Here is a 24,095-nt window from a genome sequence, read left to right on the forward strand (position 1 = left end):
ATGAGGGTCCATTTTTTGGTTGTCGCTTTCTTCGCCTTCGTCTTGGATACGAGAGTTTGCCGGGGAATCAAATGGCTGTAAGTATTTAGCTAAACTGTAACATTATTTACATTCCATGATGTTAGAATAAGGACGCCATGTTGGTGCCTGAATTATTGTATAAGACGTATGTAAAGTCCCTCTACCACTTTACTACTGGGAGGCTGTTCCACTCATCTACCACCCCCCCAGTCTCTGACCCTCTAGTGTTAGATTCCGGTCTCTGGTTGTAACTTTTCTCCTGCTTTGAAATAAATTCCCTCCTGTCCTTTATTAAACCCCTTTATGTATTTAAATGTAACTCCCATCCCCTCGCTCCCTTCTCTCCTATCCCCTCGCTCTCTTCTCTCTCATCCCCTCGCTCCCTTCTCTCCTATCCAGTGGTGACTCTAGAAACAATATATAGGGGGGGCACACAAGATACCACAGTCAAACTGGGGGGCATTAATAATTTCCACCATTAAATCATACCACTGAAAAAACACACACACACATATATATATATATATATATTACCAAAAGTAATGTGCTATGGAATGATACTTTTCTTATTGGCCAATACAATACTTGATCATTCGACATGGGAAGCCTGAAGCCACAATTTAGTACGACTAATCCTTGAAATCCTTTAAACAACACAATAACTTAACTTTTCCACTAAATGATTTCAGGGCCTAATATTAGATCCTGCTGCTGATATATATAAATATTAGATCCTGCTGCTGATATATATATATATATTAGCCCCTGCTGCCCATATATATTAATATTAGTCCCTGCTGCCGATATATATATAAATATATATATAAATATTAGTCCCTGCTGACGATATATATATATAAATATTTGTATATAAATATTAGATCCTGCTGCCGATATATATATATAAATATATATATAAATATTAGACCCTGCTGCCGATAGCAGGTATAGATCAACACATTAACACACAAACCCAGCTTTGCATGTATAGATCAATTGAAATTCACTTGTGATCTCAGCACTGAAGGTATATATCAAATAAACAGAACCAGACATACAAACCCTGTATTGGCAGGTATACATAAATAATGTATGGAAACATAGCATAGCAGATATGGATCTACAGAAGAACACACAAACCCAGCTTTGCAGGTAAAGATCAATTGGAATTCACATAAAAACACGGCATTAAAGGTATATTTAAAACCCCCTAAATTACAGGGATAGATCACAGGTTGCACCCCAAAGCCAGCCCTGGCGTCCACACTGCCCACATAGAACCTGGCCGGCACCCAGAAAACACACATAAGATTTGCCATCTTTGTCCCATATACACCCTGCCTGTGCCATCTTGGTCCCCAAGGCTCAAACATCCTGCTAGTGCCATCTTTGCCCTTCCACAATTATACATGTATGATACACACAAACACATTAACTCATGCTCTCCCTCATTCAGGCAATTCATCCACATATTAACTCATGCTCTCCCTCATTCAGACAATTCATCCACATATTAACTCATGCTCTCCCTCATTCAGACAAATCATCCACATATTAACTCATGCTCTACCTCATTCAGACAATTCATCCATTTTAAGAAACTACACCCCTTGGAGCTTCAAATGAGGGGCTGCATGTATTTCTAGGACAAAAGCTGAGTGCACAAATAATGATGGAATATGTCGCTTTGGCTTGAAAATATGTTTTTTCTAACCATAGCGACATGTTCATTTGTGTCTTGCGCACTCCAGGTTTGTACTAGAAACACATGCAGCCCCTCATTTGATGCGCCAAGGGATGTCGTTTTTGCAAATGTGTACTTTTTGTGCCATAATTGAACCTCCTACGTGAGCAGTAATGCCACGTCAAGGCTTCAACCCTAATTACTGACCATTCACACGCCTTTCATATCTCCATTCACTCGCAGAAGCACATACCATACTTTACATACATTCACTCACAGAAGCACACGCCATTCTTTCCATACATTTACTCACAGTAGCACACACACCATTCTTTCCCCTTACAATCCCAAAGACATGATGGTAAAGGGAGAAAAAAAAATCACTTTTACAGCAAAAATAAGTTTTGCAGTAAAAATGCAAGGCGCTCCAGGGATGAGATGGTTACTCACGTACCGCACAGGCTAAATGGCTGATTTTAATAATATTTGCAGTTCATCAGGATTTCAAAAATTGCCTCCCTCTACCGTTGGCTAAATTTAACCCCATGATCAAAGGGATCATAGGATTTAAAATTAGTATCGGCCATTTTTAAAAAGGGAGTCATTGCGCGAGACGGCACCGGGCGGATCGGGTGGCCCCGGTGATGCCCTTCAGTTTGAGGGGCAGATCGCCGGGGTAGGTGGTGATGGAGGTCCACAGACCTCCATCAAGGTAAGGCAGTGCTAGTGACGGCATGGTGCCATCGTTAGCACCTGACTGGGACTGTCCTGGGTGGTTACAAATTCGGCGGGGGGGCAACAGGGGGGGCAAGGAATAACCTAGGGGGGGGAAATTGCCCCCCCTTGCCCCCCTGTAGCGACGCCACTGCTCCTATCCCCTTGCTCTCTTCTCTCTCATACCCTCGCTCCCTTCTCTCCCATCTTCTCTCCCATCCCCTCGCTCCCTTCTCTCCTATCTCCTCGCTCTCTTCTCTCCTATCCCCTCGCTCCCTTCTCTCCTATCCCCTCGCTCTCTTCTCTCCTATCCCCTCGCTCCCTTCTCTCCTATCCCCTCGCTCCCTTATCTCCCACCCATTCGCTCTCTTCTCTCCTATCCCCTCGTTCCCTTCTCTCCTGTCCCCTCGCTCCCTTCTCTCCTATCCCCCCGCTCCCTTTTCTCCTATCCCCTCGCTCCCTTCTCTCCTATCCCCTCGCTCTCTTCTCTCCCATCCCCTCGCTCCCTTCTCTCCCGTCCCCTCTCTCTCTTCTCCTCTCCAAGCCGTACATATTGAGATTTCTTAGTCTTTCCTGATCATTTATTATCCCGCAAACCGTTCCCCATTTGAGTCGCCCTCCGCTGACCTCTCTCCAGAATGTTTGGTGGGTTTGTAGAGAGGAGTATGTTGGGTTTGTAGAGAGGCGTTTGGTGAGTTTGTAGAGAGGAGTTTGGTGGGTTTGTAGAGAGGAGTTCGGTGGGTTTGTAGAGAGGCGTTTGGTGAGTTTGTAGAGAGGAGTTTGGTGGGTTTGTAGAGAGGAGTTGGGTGGGTTTGTAGAGAGGAGTTCGGTGGGTTTGTAGTGAGGAGTTTGGTGGGTTTGTAGAGAGGAGTTTGGTGGGTTTGTAGAGAGGCGTTTGGTGGGTTTGTAGAGAGGAGTTTGGTGGGTTTGTAGAGAGGAGTTCGGTGGGTTTGTAGAGAGGAGTTTGGTGGGTTTGTAGAGAGGAGTTTGGTGGGTTTGTAGAGAGGAGTATGTTGGGTTTGTAGAGAGGAGCTCGGTGGGTTTGTAGAGAGGAGCTCGTTGGGTTTGTAGTGAGGAGTTTGGTGGGTTTGTAGAGAGGAGTTTGGTGGGTTTGTAGAGAGGAGTATGTTGGGTTTGTAGAGAGGAGCTCGGTAGGTTTGTAGAGAGGAGTTTGGTGGGTTTGTAGAGAGGAGTATGTTGGGTTTGTAGAGAGGAGCTCGGTGGGTTTGTAGAGAGGAGCTCGTTGGGTTTGTAGTGAGGAGTTTGGTGGGTTTGTAGAGAGGAGTTTGGTGGGTTTGTAGAGAGGAGTATGTTGGGTTTGTAGAGAGGAGTTTGGTGGGTTTGTAGAGAGGAGTTTGGTGGGTTTGTAGAGAGGAGTATGTTGGGTTTGTAGAGAGGAGCTCGGTGGGTTTGTAGAGAGGAGCTCGGTGGGTTTGTAGAGAGGAGTTTGGTGGGTTTGTAGAGAGGAGTATGTTGGGTTTGTAGAGAGGAGCTCGGTGGGTTTGTAGAGAGGAGTATGTTGGGTTTGTAGAGAGGAGTTTGGTGGGTTTGTAGAGAGGAGCTCGGTGGGTTTGTAGAGAGGAGTTTGGTGGGTTTGTAGAGAGGAGTATGTTGGGTTTGTAGAGAGGAGCTCGGTGGGTTTGTAGAGAGGAGTATGTTGGGTTTGTAGAGAGGAGTTTGGTGGGTTTGTAGAGAGGAGCTCGGTGGGTTTGTAGAGAGGAGTTTGGTGGGTTTGTAGAGAGGATGACCCTGCCCTGGATGTTATTCGTTGCGTCAGACAGTAAAGGTTCCTTGTCGGGAGCGTCTATTGTCTCCGTCTTTTCATTACGGCTTTTCATTTCTTTTATTTGAAGCCTGATTTATGCGGCTCTCCAGAAGCGCTTTAGAATTCTCCTTCACTTGGGTTAAACATTTTCTGTTTTATTCTTCTTTTTTGTTGCTGTTGTATTAAAAGAACCAAATTTACCAAATGAAGCATTTTCTAGACTCTTTATCACCAAGTATAAAATTATGCATTTTTCCCGCACATGGAAAGATTTTTATCAATATTTAATTTATTTATAACTTTAAAAAAGCTTCTTTTTATGAATAAGTTAATGAATCAATACATTTGGAGTTATAATACATTTTGGCTAAGTAATAACAATTTAGAATAAAATTTTAAAAAATAATAATACCATCATTTTTTTAAATATATAATATATAATTAATATATAATAATAATATATATATGTATAATTATTTTTTTTACCAAATGTTGACAAAATTGACAAAAAAATCCATTAACTTGACGGAGAAAAAATTGCATGAACTTCCTTAAAAATGATTTAAAATGTTCAGTTAATAACACCGGATGTATTATAACGTGCTAATAAATAATAATAATAATAATACAATTAATAATAATTGTATTATTATTATCGTTATTGCTACTATTATTATTATTATTATTATTATTTGGGATCATTACGTGTCGGCCACGTGCTATTTTTTTTATGCCCTTTCCTACTTCCAGGACTTTTAAATATCCTATAAATAAATTCTGTTATTCGGGCGACTTCTCGTCAGACACAAAAGGAACCCCGTCCTGCGCAGGGAATTGTGCGCGGGATGAACGTTAAATGGGATGATCCGGGCGATCGCTTTCGCACAATGCGCGTTAGTCACGGCAGCGTGTGTGATCCTTACATATAAACGGTCATGCTTTGAAAACACGGCAGACACACAATTGAGCGTCGATCATGCAGATAATTACCGGAACGTTTCCGTGAACGAGTTTATTTTCTTCCGAGATACTTTTTAATATACATTTACTTGTTAAACAAATCAAGATGATTGCGGCTGCCTTTACGCGGCTCTAAAGGGCACCCAATGAAGACGATGCGATTATCCACACTGGATCCCCCCTACGCCTCGTGTTTACGGCTGAATTATTATTGGATATTTCGTAAAGAAGTCGTTTTCTTAAAAAAATTAATTAAAATAAATCAACTTTAATACTTTGAAGAGTAGTCAATTAAATCTGCCCATCGGAGACGCTATCCATTTATCATACCAGTCCCCAAATCTCTGATACCCCTCTGTCCTCCACTGATGACCCTTTTTCATAGCCACTCCTGATGCCTTTGGTGTGTACACACACACACACACACTTACACACACACTTACACGCATACACACACACTCATACACACACACTCATACATACACTTACACACATAGACACTTACACACACATACACACACTTACACGCATACACACACTTACACGCACTCATACATACACACACTTACACACATACATACACACACACACTTACACACACATACACACTTACACGCACATACACACACTTACACGTACACACACATACACACACACACTTACACACATACACACACAGACATACACATACACACACATAACACACATACATACATACACCAGCATACTCATACACACACACCTATACACACACATATACACACTCATACACAAATGCATGCACACATACACAATATATCTTCATGAGCACATGGCTTGTGTTCCCACCCAGTAGGAGCAGCCATTCTTGTACTGTGAGGCCTCACCTCGAAGATATTGGGGGCCCATAGGGGCATTTCTACTATGGATATGGGATGATCTGCCCCTGAGGCATTGCATGGGCGTTGGCATTTGGTGGGTTAATGCGTTTTGGGGCAGATGACAGTAATGATTAAAATGGTATTTGAGGTATGAGCCAGATGTAAAACTCCCAGAATAACACCTGTGTGGGGGCTTCTGGAGATCAGTTCTCTGTGACACTCATTCTTTTTCCTCCCCATAACTCACTTCCTTCCCAAATGTTATTTTTTAGGACGAATAACATCTATCAACAGAATACTCCTTCATTGTTAACCCTTTCCAAACAGGTACATTATCCGCAAAACATTGGCTTCTGCCCCCTGACCAACGGCGGCCAGCAGAATTTTGAATTTCACTTTTTACTTTTTAATTCTTCCTTCAGTCCCTTTTACGGCTTCCACTGGTAGTCCGCTCCAGGCATCTATAACCCTTTGACGTCGTCATGCTCTTTTAATTAGCTTCCATCTCGGTAATATTTAATCTGGGTATGAATTTTTTTCTTCCCCGGTGTTTATTGTAAGCCGTGTTAGTATTTGAGCTCCCCTCTCCCGTCATGGAAATCCTTCTTATTAAACGCCGAGGGCGCGGGCTTTCGGGCTTTGTCATTATTATCTGATTCGGGGATTGTGCTTTTGCTGACCTGAGAGTTGTTAGATTGATAGTTGCCGGTTACCACAATTAAAGGTTAATATTTAAACTCTCAGCATAATGGTCTCACTCTGCGCATGTGAATAGGTCCTTGTCTTCTAAATCGGCTATTCTTCAAGCGACGTGAATACAGACGACACATCTGAGAAATGAAGCTTCTTGATATCCTTAGTGTGCGCCGGTTAATCCTTAAAAGGGTCCCAACCGGCCAAATAGGCTCAGACCGCACTTACTAATTGTGCTTCATTTTCATAAACAGCCATCTCCCTGCCCCGTCACGGGGTATAAATCGCCCGCCGCCCTGAGATATCTGTGATAATAGCGTTACGGAGGGACCTGCGTGGCTGGAAACAATCTCTAGCGCTAGAGACTCATACACTGTCCGCTAAAACAACGTGGGGAGAGAACAGGAAGTGGCTTTCAACTTCCTGCTCGGGCTGACGGGAGGGAGAGAACAGGAAGCGGCTCACAACTTCCTGCTCGGGCGGACGAGAGAGAACAGGAAGCGGCTTACAACTTCCCGATTGGGCTGACGGGAGGATTCCGATATGGTCTGCACTGAGGGATCATGGGAAACGGAGGAGAATTTGCATGAAATCCTCAGCCTGGTATAGTCTGGTTCTAATAATGGTGCTACACACTGACGAAGGGATATGATGTAAAAATCTTCTACATTTCGCCCACATCCTGGGGGGGGGGGGCGGCTTGGGTCGAATTAAACAAATGAGCCAAATTATCTACAGATCTCAATAGAACTAATAGAAAAATGGGGATAATTTGGAAGGTAAACTGTAATCGTGTTAGAAAAATCAGTAGCCAACATCGGGCTCCCCAAAATTCAGCTACAGTAAGCAAGGCGATATAATAACAACCAACCGAAGGATTCCGTTCAGTAAAAAGACCTTTCTAAGGAGCAAAGTAACGTTAAAAACTCAAAAAAGGTCTTGTAAACCATTGGAACATTTTAGTAAATGATTCCATAAACTCAGTTTATTTCCCTCACAGGTGGGTGAGACCTTTCGACAAGAGGATCCTTAAAACACTTGTGTGGGGGGAGGGGTCTCTCGATGACGGATTACGGGATAACGCGTAGGAAAAGAAGACACTGAGTTACAATGTATCAGTAAATAGCGTGGACAGGTCGTGGTATTCAGATATTGTGACCTGATGTCTGCTTTTGGGCGCTGAGCGTCAGCCTTCGTTGGCAAGAAAAGGCAGGAGACGTCTGTCATCGTAGGACATTAATGGCGGCGGTCCTGGTGGAAGGACGTCCAGTGATGTATGACCATCTTCATGGAGCTGGAGTGATGATTCTTTTTTCCCCCCGGTGATCTGTTGTGTGATTGCAGCTCTGGCAATCGATACCTTTCAGCGGGCCAAGGTCAACAGGGTAATAGCAGGGTCATGTAAGCTTTCAAGACCTCAGGTGTCCTTTCTTCAGATGTAACGAAGAAGACGTCTGAAGAAGGTCTTGGACGCTCAAGTGACCTCTTACCCTATGAAGGGTGCATTAAAAAGTATCCCAGGTGTCTTTAGAGCATCTCGAGGACCAATACGGTGGTATTTGTGTGGCTTCGATGTGAATTACAAGCTTTGTGTTACATCCACACAGAAATAATAATAATAATAATAAGAATTACATTATATCTAATGGGGAGGAATAATCGTGCAGATCATTAGAGCATGGCTGCTCCCATGGTATACATAAATTGAGGATTTTTAATAAATAAAAAACTGAATATTCTAATCTATATAAACTATTTTATATTTTATATATATTTATTTAGTGGTTCTGGGAGTGTTTTTGCCCCCCCCTCCCCGCTCGGTAGTCATACCTTTCTTTTTATTCTATATATATTTAAATTATCTGGCGCTCCCAGATGATTTCTGATACATCTTCTTTTCTGTTTGATAGGACAGGTATTGGATTCATAACTACAATTTTGTTCTCACAGTTTCAAAATAAAAAAAAGGAGGCTTTGTCCCAATCTCTTTGTTCTTGAAAAAGAATTTATTTTGTATTTTTTTTTTTTTTGTTGCCTCTTTGGTTTTTACAACAACACGGACTTTTGAAACCCAACGCCCCAAAGAGAGGTTATGGATAGTGGGTCTCTTTAATAGCTCCCGCTGACCCGATGATGGACTAAGATTCATGAGACGCCCCTGTCTTTGTTCTCTGTTACCCGATACGCGCCACCTTGACGCGTGAATGAAAAGGTGAGACGCGACGTGGAAAAAAAAGTGATTGTTTTTGTCTCACCGGCATGAGTCTGTGTGCCCCACCGGTCACCTCCATCAATCTTGGTAGACATTACCCCAAAATAAGCACACAATTCCTACCCCAATTATTCCTCCTGTTTTATTCCTGTGTTTCTAACTGGTTCTAAAGGCAATAATGGAAAAGGCAAAATTCCAAGACGAAACTGAAACAATTGTAGGGAAACACAGAACCTACCGGCAGATCGGCCCCATCCGGCCCCCGTCTAGTCGCCCGTTTCTCCTGCTGTAAAGACTCAAACCTTAATCAGTCGTTGGTCTCGTCTTAGATTCAGGAGCCGTATGTCTATCCCATGCATGGTTACATTCCCTCACTGTATTACCCTCTACCACCTCTTCTGGGAGGCTTTTCCAGTAAGTGGTTGATCCTGGGGTCCCAAAGGGACCGGTTAAGAACCGGCACGCGCATAAAACGGGTTCTAGTTTCTTTTTTTTTTAATCTGGATTATTGCACTTCGGTGCACCCTGGACATGCAGGGTTTGGGTCAAAGTGCGTCGATTGAACTGCTAACGTTCTACATGAAGGAAGGGAAAAAAATAAAATCCCTAAAAATACATTTTTAATTTTCTCTTTATTTTTAAATTCATATTTTATTGGTAAATGTCCTCGATTGGTTTAATTGAAAAATTCCATAAATTCATCCTCGTCTTTTTATGTTTCAAATTTTTTTCTTTTAATTTTCAGAGCTGAATTGTTAAATTGTTACTGTTTCCTCCTGCAGAGCTCTGTCGAAGACTCCGCTGTCGCTCGCCCTGAACCAGACCCAGCATTGCAAGCAGCTGGAAGGGTTGGTTTCTTCCCAAATGCAGCTGTGCCGTACCAACCTGGAGCTCATGCAGACCATCGTCCAGGCGGCCAAGGAGGTGAAGAAAACGTGCGTCAAGGCCTTCTCAGACATGAGATGGAACTGCTCCACCATCGAGCTGGCACCAAACTTCCAACAGGATCTAGAGAGAGGTAAAACCCAGCAATTAAATATTAACCCCCCCCCACTTATTTCGGTTTGAAATCCCCTAACGCTATAATGCAGCCGAGGACCCTCCAGTTGTACGGCTCCCAGAAGATGTAATAATAGGAGTTTGGGGGTATCGTGCGGGAAAATTGGCCAAAATATGCCACATGCCGGCTGTTGGTCTGAATACTAAATGGAATTTGAATTTGTGCAAATTCCATAATATTTTTATTTTTTTTATTAATTAAAATATCAGATTTTTTAAAATCATGATAATTTTACTCTGATGTTTTTCTTAGTCGCCACATAAATGGGGGTGCTAAGAAATGGGGGGCTAAGGTGGGAGGTGTTCGGGGTGTGCTTTTCAATGGACCAGCTGTGAAGATAAAAGATCTCCCTCGTAACCATCTGCTTTACACAATGGACGTCTGTAACTAGCTGGAAACCCCCCATAATACTTTGTAACTTGCACTACATGTGCTCAGAGTGCTCAGATATGATGTCATATGTTGTCATATCCATAACTGGAAACCCTCACCCGGAGACTCTGGGAGAGGGACCGATTCTCTACATTCATGGTATAAATAGGCCACCTTACCCTCCTTGCACCTGCCACCCTAGGTAATTATGGGTCACGGCTCGGCACCATTGCCCCCAATTCCATAAACCCATTCCATGCAGGGCCGATATTTCTAAATGTCGTCTGAAAAAATCGTAAATGAAAAAAAAGAATGATGCTGTGTGATACTTTCTCTGAAATGGGAACATTTATAACGCGATAAGATTCTTCTTTACGCATAAAGATTTAAAGTGACGGTCGTGTAATTGGCTGATTAAAGGCAGCAAGGGGGGGGGGGTGATTCCTGCTTGAAATTTGGCTTCCGAGAAGCGGAGAGTCCAACAGATTCTAAGAATAGAATCCTAACGCGTCCCAACTTCAAAGGCATCGCTCGGCTGGCTGGCGTGCTTTCGGTGTAATACGGTACTTTGAAGCAATGCAAAGACGTAATATAAACCACCCCCAGGACTTAAAGAGTTAACAACCCACCCGAGTGTCGCTGTTTTGATGAAAACTCTTTTTTTTTTATTTTAGTATTTTTTTCTTTTTTCTTTTTTTTTACTTTGAAGTATAAACATAAAATCATATAAAATGATCATCCATATTCTAAAAATGTCAGAAAATAGGTAGGTTGTGACATCATAAAATTTATATTTTCCTGTTTTCTTACTAGTTTTGCCCTAATGGTCACATCGAAAAGCAAAATTATGCAATAATCTCAATAACTCTCGCGGGAGCAAAAGTGTACTTTTAATCCAGCGATAATTTTTTTTTACCCCATGGCACTGATGGGGTTAAGTGGTATAGATCAAATTGAAAGTGATTTTAACTGAGCAATATATATTTATATATATATATATATAAGCTATACCACAAATGTTTAAAAAAAGGATTTTATAAATTAACCATTTACGCGCTATACATATTTGAAATACATTTCACATACATCAGGGGCAATAAGGGTTAATCAGCATGGATTTCACCCATAACTGATAGCAGGTACCGCCTTCTCCCCGTTTTTTTTTGGTTTTTTTTAAAAATGAAATTACAATTTTTGCATTTTTTCTAATCTGGTTGTTTTTATCAGAATAACATTCCTTCGATAAGAAACAGAAAATAATGTGGTTTGCTCGGGGTTATTTATCGTTGGCGCGCTTTATTAAACCAGCGTTTTCCAAACCGATAGCTGGCGGCGCACGCGGTGAACTCCTGACCCGGTGCATGGGGATTTTGTGACATCAAACAGGCGATCGACGATTAAACAGCGGAGGCTGTATTGATGTCGGCCGTAAACATTTACCCCTGTTGGGTGCCAAGGGATCATCCGACAGGGCAGGTCCGGGAGTCCCAAGTGTCCTTGTTTAGTTTGTCCAGTCCCTCTTTGGTTTCCAAACTCATGTGCCCCTCTTTCCTGCCCGGATAACCCATCTTTCCTCCCCTAATGCCCCTCTCCTCTCCCCTGTGCCTCTCTTTCCTCCTCTGCTGCCCCTCTCCCCTCCCAATGCCCCTCTTTCCTCCTCTGATGCTCTCTACTCTCTCCTCCCATGTTACCCCTCTCTCCTCCCCTGATGCCCCTCTCTCCTCCCCTGATGCCCCTCTCTCCTCCCCCGATGCCCCTCTTTTCTAGGAGGTCAGAATGTTTGCTGGGTATGAGGGGATCGCAGGGTTCTACGGCCCTAAAAGCCCCAATAATGTGTATAGAAACAGCAGGGAACGGCTTTATAAATTAGACGGGGTAAAAAAGAACCATTATTATTCTTCTAAATGCCCCACTCAGTTACACAAATACCCCACGATAGGGCACAAAGTCACATAAAAAGTCTGGGTAAAGCCCCCAAACCCACCATTTCTGTATCTACCTCGTAGGTCATTGTTCTTGGAACGTTGGTCTTTGAATTATATCATATACATTAATATTTGATATTTGGGATTTTTGAAACAAAGGTTTGCCCTGTAACCATGACAACGCCAGACAGATGCTTCTTTGAGCCCCTTCTACAAACTCTGTGTCTAGATGGATCTGTCCCTCCCTATGTCTCGGAAGGGGTTAAGCAGCACAGGACACGCGTGCGTCGGTGCCAAATGGCATTAGCTTGCGAGTGTGTTTTAAGAGTGACAGGCGTTCCAGGTGGGCACACAGAGAGCTTCAGAAGGAAAGCCAAGAATGAGGGAGTTGGACGGCAGTCACATGACCCTCCCAGCATGCGGCGGTGAACTTTTCAGATGAGAAGCCGGCGCACGGTCGCCGAATTCTGCGGATTCTTTACTGGAGCCTCCTGTGCGGCTTACGCTGGATATATGAGCCGCGTCCATGTAAACAGCTCGGTGGGACCTCAGCGAATGTCGCGAGTCCCAAAGACGGAGGGTGGGAGAGCAGCTACGTTCTTACTAATGTCTTCCAGAAGCAGCAGGGGTTAATACAGCGAGGGTATTAAACATGCATGGGGTGGGCATACGGCTTTAACATTCATGAAGTCTTTTTCTGTGCCTGATCCACCGATAACCACAGCTGGGAACTCTCCGGGTTTTGCCCGGAGACTCCGGGGGGGGAAGCGACACTTCTCTGGGTCTCCGGGACGACACAGGGTCGCCGGAGCGGAGCGGTGACACGTCCCACTTTCCTCCCATTTCCCCCTTAAACAGCCCGTCACATCAACGGGACCGCCCAGCAACGTCGGAGGGACCGCCCACTGACGTTAGCAGGACTTCCTGCCCTCGTCCCACAAGGGGAGCTCCAGGTTGCCGGAGCCATAAAGTTTCCAGCAATGCCGATAAAAGACTGTTAGATCGCAGGGTATTGGGGGGTGAATGGGCAATTTTTGGGGGTGAATGGGTAGTGTCAGAACAAATGGGTTGATTCGTGGAATCTAGCCCAAAAAGCGAGGGGAAAGGCTGAATCTGGGCAAACCTCCCTTATGTGTATACCATGGGAGCAGCCATCTTTATTTCCTGCATGATTATTCCTCCCCATTGAGTTATCTCTCCTTATAAGTTACAGCTGTTTATAATGAGGACTTTATAACAGGAAGCTGAATATTGTGCTAGTTTTGGCTAAAAATCTTATATTTCTATAAAATATTTGAAAAGGGAAAGCTGTCAGTAGATTTATTAAAAGTTTTTATTTTTTTAAAGATGGGAATTTCTTAACTTTCGATTCCGGCTGATCTACTCCATGTGATGGTCTAATCGATAAATAATACAAATGGAACAAATTTTAAAACGAAAGCGAGAAAAGATGTAAAAACAAAGAGATCACCGACATTCCGTAAGAAATGGAGACGGCATTCGCCGGAAAAAAAAAAACCTCTGAATGCCTCTCTGTGCTCTTAACTGCTGGAAATGTGAGAAACGGGGACATAAAAGCCGGGGTTTAAAGGAAATTAGTAATGAATGAGCTTTCTGAGGAAGCGGCCATTCATTAGCATTAAATAAAAAAATGAAGAAAACGAGGCCCGAACATAACGTTTTCTGTTATTCCTCCTCATTATGTGGTTAACAGGAGTTAAACATCACAAGGAAATAGTAACATTTCCTGTGGAGGGAACACAAAAATATCAGCACCTCCTTTTTGTGCTTTTTTATAATATTTATAATTTCAGCACTAAAGTAACATACCTGGTATTGCTGGTATCATTTCCTGTATACGGCACTGGTGGGGACTACAATTTATTTTTCGTTTCTATTTTTTATTTTGAAAAAATGTATTTTAAATTTTTATTTTAAATTTGTATTATACATTTTTATTTTTTATTTTAATGTTTTTATTTTTTTTTATTTTTTTTTCATGCCTGTACCCTACAGCCATTAACTTCCTGTTCTTGTGATCGGCATGATTTTTCCTCCCCATTAAATTTTGTTGCTCCTCACTTTGTCAGAAGATGACTTTAGGACAGAAACCTATTTTTGCTAAAAAAAACAACAAAAAACCAACTCCTTCCTTGGTTACATGAACTAAGAAATGTATCTTTGGAAATTTGTGTTGATTGGTCGGTGTTCCAATCAATAGAAACTCAGAATTAGTTGATGCATGTACAATGTAATTAAACATGTGCCTTGGTTCATTAAGTCTGGGGAGGAGAAGGAAGAGAACTTCAGGACATTCAATTAATTAGATAATGCTGACTCTGCCACAGGTTGCCACTGATTCACGAGTTGACCTTTTAAACTCAATGCCCCCCCCAAATGGCACTGATTGACCAACGTTATAGGTAGCTTCCTATAAGTTTAATTACTGTAAGAGTTGGGACTGAGAAAGTTCCTCTTTAACTCTAGGACCAACAGACCATATTAACAGTTGGGGTATTTCTGTGTGGGTTCTAGGTACGAGAGAGTCTGCGTTTGTCTATGCCATGTCCGCTGCCACCATCAGCCACACTATCGCGAGGGCCTGCACCACGGGGGACATCCCAGGATGTTCCTGCGGACCCATCCCTGGAGAGTCACCTGGCCCTGGTTATCGGTGGGGAGGCTGTGCAGATAACCTTAACTACGGTCTTCTGATGGGATCCAAGTTCTCCGATGCGCCGATGAAGATGAAAAAGTCAGGATCGCAGGCCAATAAGCTCATGCATCTTCACAACAGTGAAGTCGGAAGACAGGTAAACTCCTTGCGCCATCTAAACGAAGTCTTCGAATCATGTCTTTGAACAAAAAAATTGTCTTCTTCTCGATATAACCATGTTTAATATTTTTCATCATTTTTGTCACATCTTGTCATGTTTAAGTCTTGGGTCTTGACAGCCTCAACATTTGTAGGCGGCCACTTTTTTATACAATTAATTTTTGGATCTGTTATTTATATAACATGAAGCTTTTATTGGTTTAAGATCAGATTTCCGTAGTGTTTTCTCTCATACCCTCTAACTGTCCATGGTTTCTTAATCTACTGGTACAACCACTAAAGAGCACACATCAAGAGCCACTTGTGGATCCATTGGGCATGACCATGGGCAACACTGAAAAGTTCTGCTCTACACAACAGACTTGTTATAATTGCTTCAATAAGTGGATATGAACATGTCTCCTCCTTTTATATAGGTGTTGAAAGCCTCCCTAGAGATGAAGTGTAAGTGCCATGGCGTTTCTGGATCATGTTCTATCAAGACCTGCTGGAGAGGACTCCAGGAACTCCGGGAAATCGCTATGGACCTCAAAACAAAGTATCTGTCCGCGACGAAGGTTGTCCACCGGCCAATGGGCACACGAAAGCAGCTGGTTCCAAAGGATATCGACATACGTCCAGTGCAGGAAACAGAACTTGTATACCTTCAGAGCTCACCCGATTTTTGCTTGAAGAACGAAAAGCTGGGGTCGCCAGGAACGCATGACAGGTGAGAAAAACATTCAGATGGTCCTTATCGCTGTCACAATGTCCTATGATTTATTCACAATAACTCCATGACTTTCAAAGAAAAAAAAAAAATCATTAGGGCATAGGAACACTTCAATTGGCTATTTGATCGATGAATTATGCTGTCCGCATAGATCAAATGTATCCATCAAAAGATTATTTTATCAAAAACACAAACATTTTAGATTTTTAAACAGTCTTAATAGGCTTCTAAAGGAAATGTAATAGTGTAGCCTGAGGACACATTAAACAATCTATGCATTATGCTAACCAAACGGCTAGTGATTGTATAGATCAACATAAATATATGTTAAAAATGTTGGACTCATCGCTTGCAATGCGATTCTTGGTTGTGTTTTCCCATCTTGGGTTCCTTTTAGATTTCCAAGATTTTTTTGTACACTGGCAGGGTTTTTTTTTCTTGTTTTTAAGAAAAACTGGACATTTTTTTGTTTTGTTTTGTTTTGTTATACAGCCGACGTATTTTAGAACTTCCGAATACCCTTTGTTGTCGTCTTTGTTATGGTTTTTGTGGATCTGTTCTAGAAAAATGTGTTTGTTTTTTTCTTTTCTTGGGATACGGTTGACAGATCGATTTACGTTGCTATAGAGAGGTTCTCTTTATTTTGTGAGTTAAAGACATGTATATTTCTCTGCGTTCTGAAATGTGTAAACAGTGTCTAACGTAATCAGATCCAGTGATTTGTGGCTATACATTATGCTAATGAACATTTTCATCGGCCTGAGAAAGCAATAACATTCTAGAACTCGTATGATTCATGCTTACATTAACAGGGTTAGTGTAAAATAGATTTCAGAAGTAGAGTTGTTAACATGTTAATACAAAGTCTAGAATTAATTTCAAAGTCTAGAATAGAGTTGTTAACATGGTAATACATTCTAGAATTAATTTCAAAGCTATATAAATAAAGGATAATAATAATAATAAAGCCTAGAATAGAGTTGTAAACATGTTAATACATTCTAGAATTAATTAATTTCAAAGCCTAGAATAGAGTTTTTAACATGTTAATACATTCTAGAATTAATTAATTTCAAAGCTATATAAATAAAGGATAATAATAATAATAATAATAATAAAGCCTAGAATAGAGTTGTTAACATGTTAATACATTCTAGAATTAATTAATTTTAAAGTCTAGAATAGAATAGTTAACATGTTAATATAAATTCTAGAATTCATTAATTTCAAAGTCTAGAATAGAATAGTTAACATGTTAATATAAATTCTAGAATTAATTTCAAAGTCTAGAATAGAGTTGTTAACACGTTAATACAAAAACACAAAGTACAGCACGATATTGGATAATTATTGTTTTTTTTTGTGAACATACCAGGGTTCTTCTTAAAGTAGAATTTTTGCTTACACAACTTTTAATGTTTTAACATAGTTTTAGAGAAAATTTCCCCGTGGGGGAAACTGTTCTGGATCAACAGAAAGGTTGAACTTGATGGACTTGTGTCTCTTTTTAACCTAAATGACGATGTTATTATGATGTTGATATTGGCAGCAGCCTGTAGCAAAGCCAGCATTATCCTTACCTGAGGGTCTCTCCCTTTGCCTCCCCTCCCCCAACCCTGAACCAATCAGAAGTAATCAGCAACATAACAATGAGTGATATGTAGTTAATATGAAGAGAGATCACTAAAGTCATCTCACAAATCTGTAGTTTACGTTATATGGGGCCGACACAGCCCTTTCTGCAGAAGACACTACCTGGGATCAGAACTCTATAATGCCTAATGAAATAAGAGAACGTCTCAGTTTAGTAAATAAATCCCATAAATGATCGGGTAATCGTCAAAATTGATCCATCTTATTTCTATGCACCATATTTGAGTGCACGTGCCCTGGCCTGGAACATCCACTCTGTGTTATTATTCAGATGGGTTTTTCCACATTCCCAACTCAAAAAATTCCTTGGAATTTCTTATAAGTGTTTCAGGCTAATTAGACAAACTATTTTTTTTACAAAAAAAGTTTTGCTAATTTTAAAAAATATTTTGCAGTTGGAAATTATTATTTTTTCTTTTTATTCTGTATTTTTTTTTTAAATTTGAGCTAAATAATTTCCTATTCCCGACATTGCACTTTATTAAGTGTTATAAATGTTATAAATAGATTTTTATTTTCACAAGCTCATTTAATTTAAATTGCTTCTAAAAGAAAAAAACACCAACAATTTAATATTGTTTTCTAAAATAACGTTTTCTAGATTTTGTGTCTATGATTTCAAAATTGGACAATTAAAACTGCAACTTTGTTTCTGGCCGTAGTGAGCCAAATTTATCAAGATATTTAACTTTTTCTGGAATTGTATTTTCTTCTGAAAACCGATCTTGAGCAGAACCCAAAGGATTTGTACGTTGAAAGACCCTTCTGGATTTATGCTGGTCAACACTTAAAGTACATCTTACTGCTGTAGGAGATGGTTTATACGCTAATGTTTGGGCACCTTTGAAGGAAAACACCCCATAACTTACCTTTAATGAGGTTCTAGAGCTCCCCCTCGCCTGCAAAACACATTATCAGGTTTGCTAAAAAGTAAAATAATGGCTGTGGATTTGGACGTTGCTCTCGAGGAACGTTGGTGACGTGTCTTGTTTCATTAGAACGGAATCTGGGAGATACATTGTAACGTCGTTAAATATTTTTACTTATTCAGTTTGGGAAAAGCGCGTTTTCTAGATCTGACGGCACTTTTGATTTATAATGTTCTAGTGTACGGCAATCTGAAGCTCAAAAAAACGTTGATAGATCCAAACTGTTTTGGTGTCTTTGGTGATTAAAAGGTACACTCTTGATAGGGACACGGCCTTTGGGAGTCGGAATTAATTGCCCTTTGTATTGCTCTTTGCCGGTTCTAGGTTTGTCAGACCCTTTGAATGTATGGACTGTAACATTCCTGTTCTTCCTGTAAGGAGAGGGGTTGAAATGGGTAGAGATTTTAGTCCGGAAAGCAAACTTTAGTTCATAAGCGCAGCTGAAGAATGTTGAAATTTGAGAATTTAATGTTATTTCAAAGATTTAGAACTTTCTTGTCTACGAGAAGTACTTTAAGCTTAGGATGTACAATTATTGGGATCTAGATCGTGTGCTAGATGACCCAGATGATGTAATTGTACGTCCTAAGGTATTTGCACCGTCAAGGACGTTTCTCCGCCGGTACGTGGGAATTTAGGGTGAAATAAGACAGTTTAGAATTTGTCGCAAGCTCCAAATAAGTTTTAATAGTGATAAATGCCCAGACTTCTGGGGTTACAGTGGGGATCAAAGTGAAAAGAGTGATTTTTTTTAACAAGACCCCAAATGGATCATCGGTCCCTACTACCCCCCAGTTAGCTGTGCAGAGCAATGGTGCCAGAGGGCTATGCAACCTATGAGCACAGCTCTCCCCACTATCGGTTTCTACCTCCGGCTCCCCAAATTATATAATTTATTTAATTAAAAAAAAAAAGTAGAATTAGTTTTTTTCCCCCCCAAAAAATCAAAGGCTTATAATTAATTAAACTATTAAACAAAGTAAACTTCTAGCACGTGTATAGGCGAAGCGGCCATTATGGATGCACCGATCTGAGCTCGGTCGGCGTGATTAATGATCTCGTCTTTTGGATACGTTAACCCCCCGGTCCGCTAACCGCTCGGGCTCGATGATTGCCAACTCTGGAATGGACTCTCCAGACATCGCGCAGGCGAAAGACACGTCAACCTGTCTCTGTTTTCCTCCCGCGGCAGGAAGGAGCTGTAAATACTTGACGTGAGAGTAAAGCCGGGTTTGCCGTCTCTCTCGGTTTCTCAAATATCATCTGCGCTTTTGGACGGCGTTTATCAAGATGGATGTCCTCGCTTTTCTTGTACGACTCGGACGTCCGCAGCCAACATCTTGTTATCGCGGTTGTGAACACGGCTTGAGAGATTGAAGCACTTATCTCCCACCCTGCCCACTTATATAAGTGAATTGTAAATCTGTTATATATATATATATGTATATAGGTCTGCGTTTCATCTTACAGAGAGCCTTTGATTTGACAAGCCTTTATTTTTTTTTTACGACCCCAACATATTACACGGGAGACATGTGCGCGATATTACACGATATGATTAACATTATCATAAAATATACGTGAAGTGCTTGTCAAAACTTCTAGCTTTCAAAACAGCTGCCTCGGTTATATTTATTTAAAAAAAAAAAAGTAATAAAAAAAGGGAGACATTTCTTTTTTTCTGTTTTTTTCCAGAGCTGTATCTGGTTTTCAGTCCTCTACCGGAATGGAAAATATAGAGCATGTTTTGGACCGGTTACCTTTATGGCATGAGATTGGCAAATCATGCTGGGTAACAAAAATACAGACATTTAAATCCTAAAAACCAGTAAAACCAAATAGAATCTTGTAATTTTTTAGCTCATTCTCTGCTGTTGTTCCCGTTCCTTATGGGGGGGGGGGCACTCACCATTTTGTTTTGTTAGTATGGCTGCGTAGCTCGTAGGGTACATAATGTTGTGTGCTTAGCTGGCTAGTGTTAGTTTAGCCCGTGTGAAAATTGTGACGGGTATCTTCGCTTCTTGGTTCCCTCTGAGTGCACAGGCTGCTGATGTCAGACCCCCCATTGCTGGGGTTTATAATACTGTATACAGCGCTGGGGGGTTATATTACTGCATACAGCGCTGGGGTTATATTACTGTATACAGCGCTGGGGGTTATATTACTGTATACAGCGCTGGGGGGGGGTTATATTGCTGTATACAGCTCTGGGGGGTTATTACTGGATACAGCGCTGGGGGGTTATATTACTGTATACAGCGCTGGGGGTTATATTACTGTATACAGCGCTGGGGGTTATATTACTGTATACAGCACTGGAGGTTATATTACTGTATACAGCGCTGGGAGTTATATTACTGTATACAGCGCTGGGGGGTTATATTACTGTATACAGCGCTGGGGGGTTATATTACTGTATACAGCGCTGGGGGGTTATTACTGTATACAGCGCTGGGGGGTTATATTGCTGTATACAGCTCTGGGGGGGTTATTACTGTATACAGCGCTGGGGGGTTATATTACTGTATACAGCGCTGGGGGGTTATATTACTGTATACAGCACTGGAGGTTATATTACTGTATACAGCGCTGGGAGTTATATTACTGTATACAGCGCTGGGGTGTTATATTACTGTATACAGCGCTGGGGGGTTATATTACTGTATACAGCGCTGGGGGGTTATTACTGTATACAGCGCTGGGGGTTATATTACTGTATACAGCGCTGGGGGGTTATATTGCTGTATACAGCTCTGGGGGGGTTATTACTGTATACAGCGCTGGGGGGTTATATTACTGTATACAGCGCTGGGGGGTTATATTGCTGTATACAGCGCTGGGGGTCATTACCGTATACAGCGCTGGGGGTTATACTCAAGGAGAAAGATATTTTTTTCCTTCCTTTATTATACTACTTGAAAGAATTTTGGCATTTTTGTCTGTTCTACTCCCAAAATGTCCATTTCAGTTGAGATAATGATAGCAAGGTTTGCCACCTTTTCCTAAAAAAATACCAGCCATAGTTGTAAATTGGTGAGGGTAAACCTTCAGGCTCCTTGGTTCAGGTACAGCCTGACAGTGGTACAGCACAACTCTTATTATATTGTGAGCCAGACACAGACCGTGTACAATATAACCCCTATCATTGTACAGCAGTCCAGACACAGACGGTAGTACAGCATGACTCCTATTATATAGCAAGGCAGACAGCAGTACAACGTACAGCAAGTCTCATGACTATATAATGAGCCTTGCACTGACAGTTGTAGAGTATGAGTCCTAACGCTATATACTGAGCCAGACATTGACGGTGGTACAGTGTGACTCCTATCATTACATATCAAACCAGACATTGATGGTGGTAGAGCATAACTCCCATTACTATATACTGAACCAGGCATTGATGGTGGTACAGCATAGTTTCCATTACTAAGCCAGACTTTGATGGTGCTACAGCGTAACTCCCAACTCATCTTTTCACTCACTCTTACTCACTCAAAAAAAAAAAACGATTACTGGCTGCACGGGTAAAATACTGTCCAGGTGGCAACCCTAAATATTATTATATATTATGACTGTAAAAAATTTAAAACAAATATCAGACCAGTTATCCCAGTAGCCTTACATTAACTTTTAATCGCTTGTTATGAGTTATCATACTCTTTGGAATAAAAGAAGTTTGCATTTTTTGGCATTCCAGAAAACATATCAAATCTTAAATCCATGAATATACAGTATTCATTTGTAAGATCTCAGGCTAGAATAATACAGACATGAATATGCATGCCCTTAAGAGTTCATTTAAGTCGTGTTTGCTGGAGCATAAAGGAACTAAAATTATGTGCCGCAAAACTGCATATTTATGGAAAATAAGCTCTATTCAAAAAACCAAAATTAAACAAAATATGCTTTGCTTTAATTGTGATTATTTTTCCCCTTCACTTCATAAACCATAACAAATTCTTCTAAACAATTTTGTAATGAAACCTCGCGGAATTCAATTCAGGATTTCTTTCCAAAATATTCCACAGATCATCTGAATTGTTTGGAGTCTTTTCTCATATTTTTCCATCCAAAGAATTCCAGACCGCTTTTCGGGATTAGCGAGATCTGTTTTTTTGTTTTTTTTAACGTAGCTGTTCTTGTACTGAAGACCTAATTTTACATTTTTCTTTTGCAAATTACTGCTATTATTGCATGTTTTGGGTCATTATCTAGATGTAAAAAAAAAATTGGACTCTTAGACTTTAAGAGATAGCATGGAACATTAACTGTTGGCTTCATGCGAGGAATTCTTCTTCTTGTCTCATACTGCGGGTCATTAGATCAGAAAATAAAATTCATCAATTCTAGGAAGCTATGATCCAACTTCTGTTTTGAAATAAATCTAGTAAACCTCTAATTTTGTTCACTTTTGAGTTATTTCTAGTATCAGGTTAAAAAAATATAAAAATAAAACCAGTTGTAATTTTTGCCCCATAATATACCCATATCAGCCGTTTGTATGTTTCTCGCTCTGTTATCTGATCCCCAATCTACTAGACAACCCCCCCCCGACTCCTTATCATACTGCCTGTGGGAAACAATAGAATTGCTCAGTCTTAATCACCCAGTCGGACTCTCTGATAACCAAGCTTGCTGGGACATACAAATGTCTAAAAGGCAGCTGCCTGAAAACATTATGGGGCAAGAACTTCAACCGGTTTAAAAAAGAAAACAACCAACTATCTTTAAAAGTTTCGTGGATTTTTTATTTGTTTTTCAGTGTAATAATTCGGGGGATTTTTTTTTTAGAGTGAGATTTTGCGATTGTATTTAAATATTTACATTTAAAAACCTTAATTTACTTGAGATTTTAGGAGCACATTAGTATCAGTGCCATTGGAAGTTAAAAAAAAAAATACATTTATGGTACCCCCCCCATGTTCCATCTGGTGCTGAAATCCCGCTGTATTCTGGACATGCGCATTCTTTATTCCGATGGCACGCAAGGACATTTAAGCCACACACAATGTATTTTATACGTCCTGATGTGGTTGTTTTATTTGATACGTTGATACATCTCCTGCCAGCTTTCTTCCGAGCCCCTCTTTTGTGCACAAATAACGCCACATGTTGAAGCTCAAACGATTAACGTTCTCTTTTCTCTTTTTTCTTCCAGACAATGCAATAAAACATCCAACGGCAGCGACAGTTGCGATCTAATGTGCTGCGGTCGCGGATACAATCCGTACACGGACAAAGTAGTGGAAAGGTGTCACTGCAAATACCATTGGTGCTGCTACGTGACCTGCAAAAAATGCGAGAGGACTGTCGAGCGCTATGTCTGCAAATGAAGCGTCTGCTCCTGACTCCAGAATCGCCAACAACAACAAAAAAAGAATAAAAGAATAAAATCCATAAAGCGCTCTCCAGATCCGGAAAGGACTTTCTCGTGGACTTCTCTTTGACCAACTTTCAAGGAAGAATACCTAAAAAAAAAGAAAACTAAATGTGCCAAAGGAGGTTCTTGTACTGAGTCCTGGGCTCTAGAAAAATCAATGGAAAAGCAGAACCGGAAAGGACTTCTCCTCGACCAACTTTAATGGACGCAGAACTAAAAAGGAAAACTATATATGTGCCAAAAATGCTGAATAGATGGGGGGAAAAAATGCTTAGATTTTAAGAACATTCTTTACATGAACGCCAAAGGACTCTGG

At 40.9% G+C, this 24,095-nt stretch overlaps 1 protein-coding gene across 1 annotated transcript; it reads left to right on the forward strand.

Moving 5' to 3' along the window:
• LOC149279847 (protein Wnt-11) lies at positions 1–23,732 on the forward strand. The gene is made up of 5 exons (XM_089500844.1): positions 1–77; positions 9,692–9,927; positions 14,802–15,079; positions 15,519–15,811; positions 23,558–23,732. Exons 1-5 carry the CDS (start codon positions 1–3, stop codon positions 23,730–23,732), a joined length of 1,059 nt encoding a protein of 352 aa, XP_089356970.1.
• Positions 23,733–24,095: the final 363 nt, after the last annotated feature.

The sequence above is a fragment of the Sceloporus occidentalis genome, unplaced genomic scaffold (genome assembly GCF_023333645.1).
Source record: "Sceloporus occidentalis isolate IW3139 unplaced genomic scaffold, rSceOcc1.0.p SCAF_160, whole genome shotgun sequence".
In the NCBI taxonomy this organism is placed as follows: Eukaryota; Metazoa; Chordata; class Lepidosauria; order Squamata; family Phrynosomatidae; genus Sceloporus; species Sceloporus occidentalis.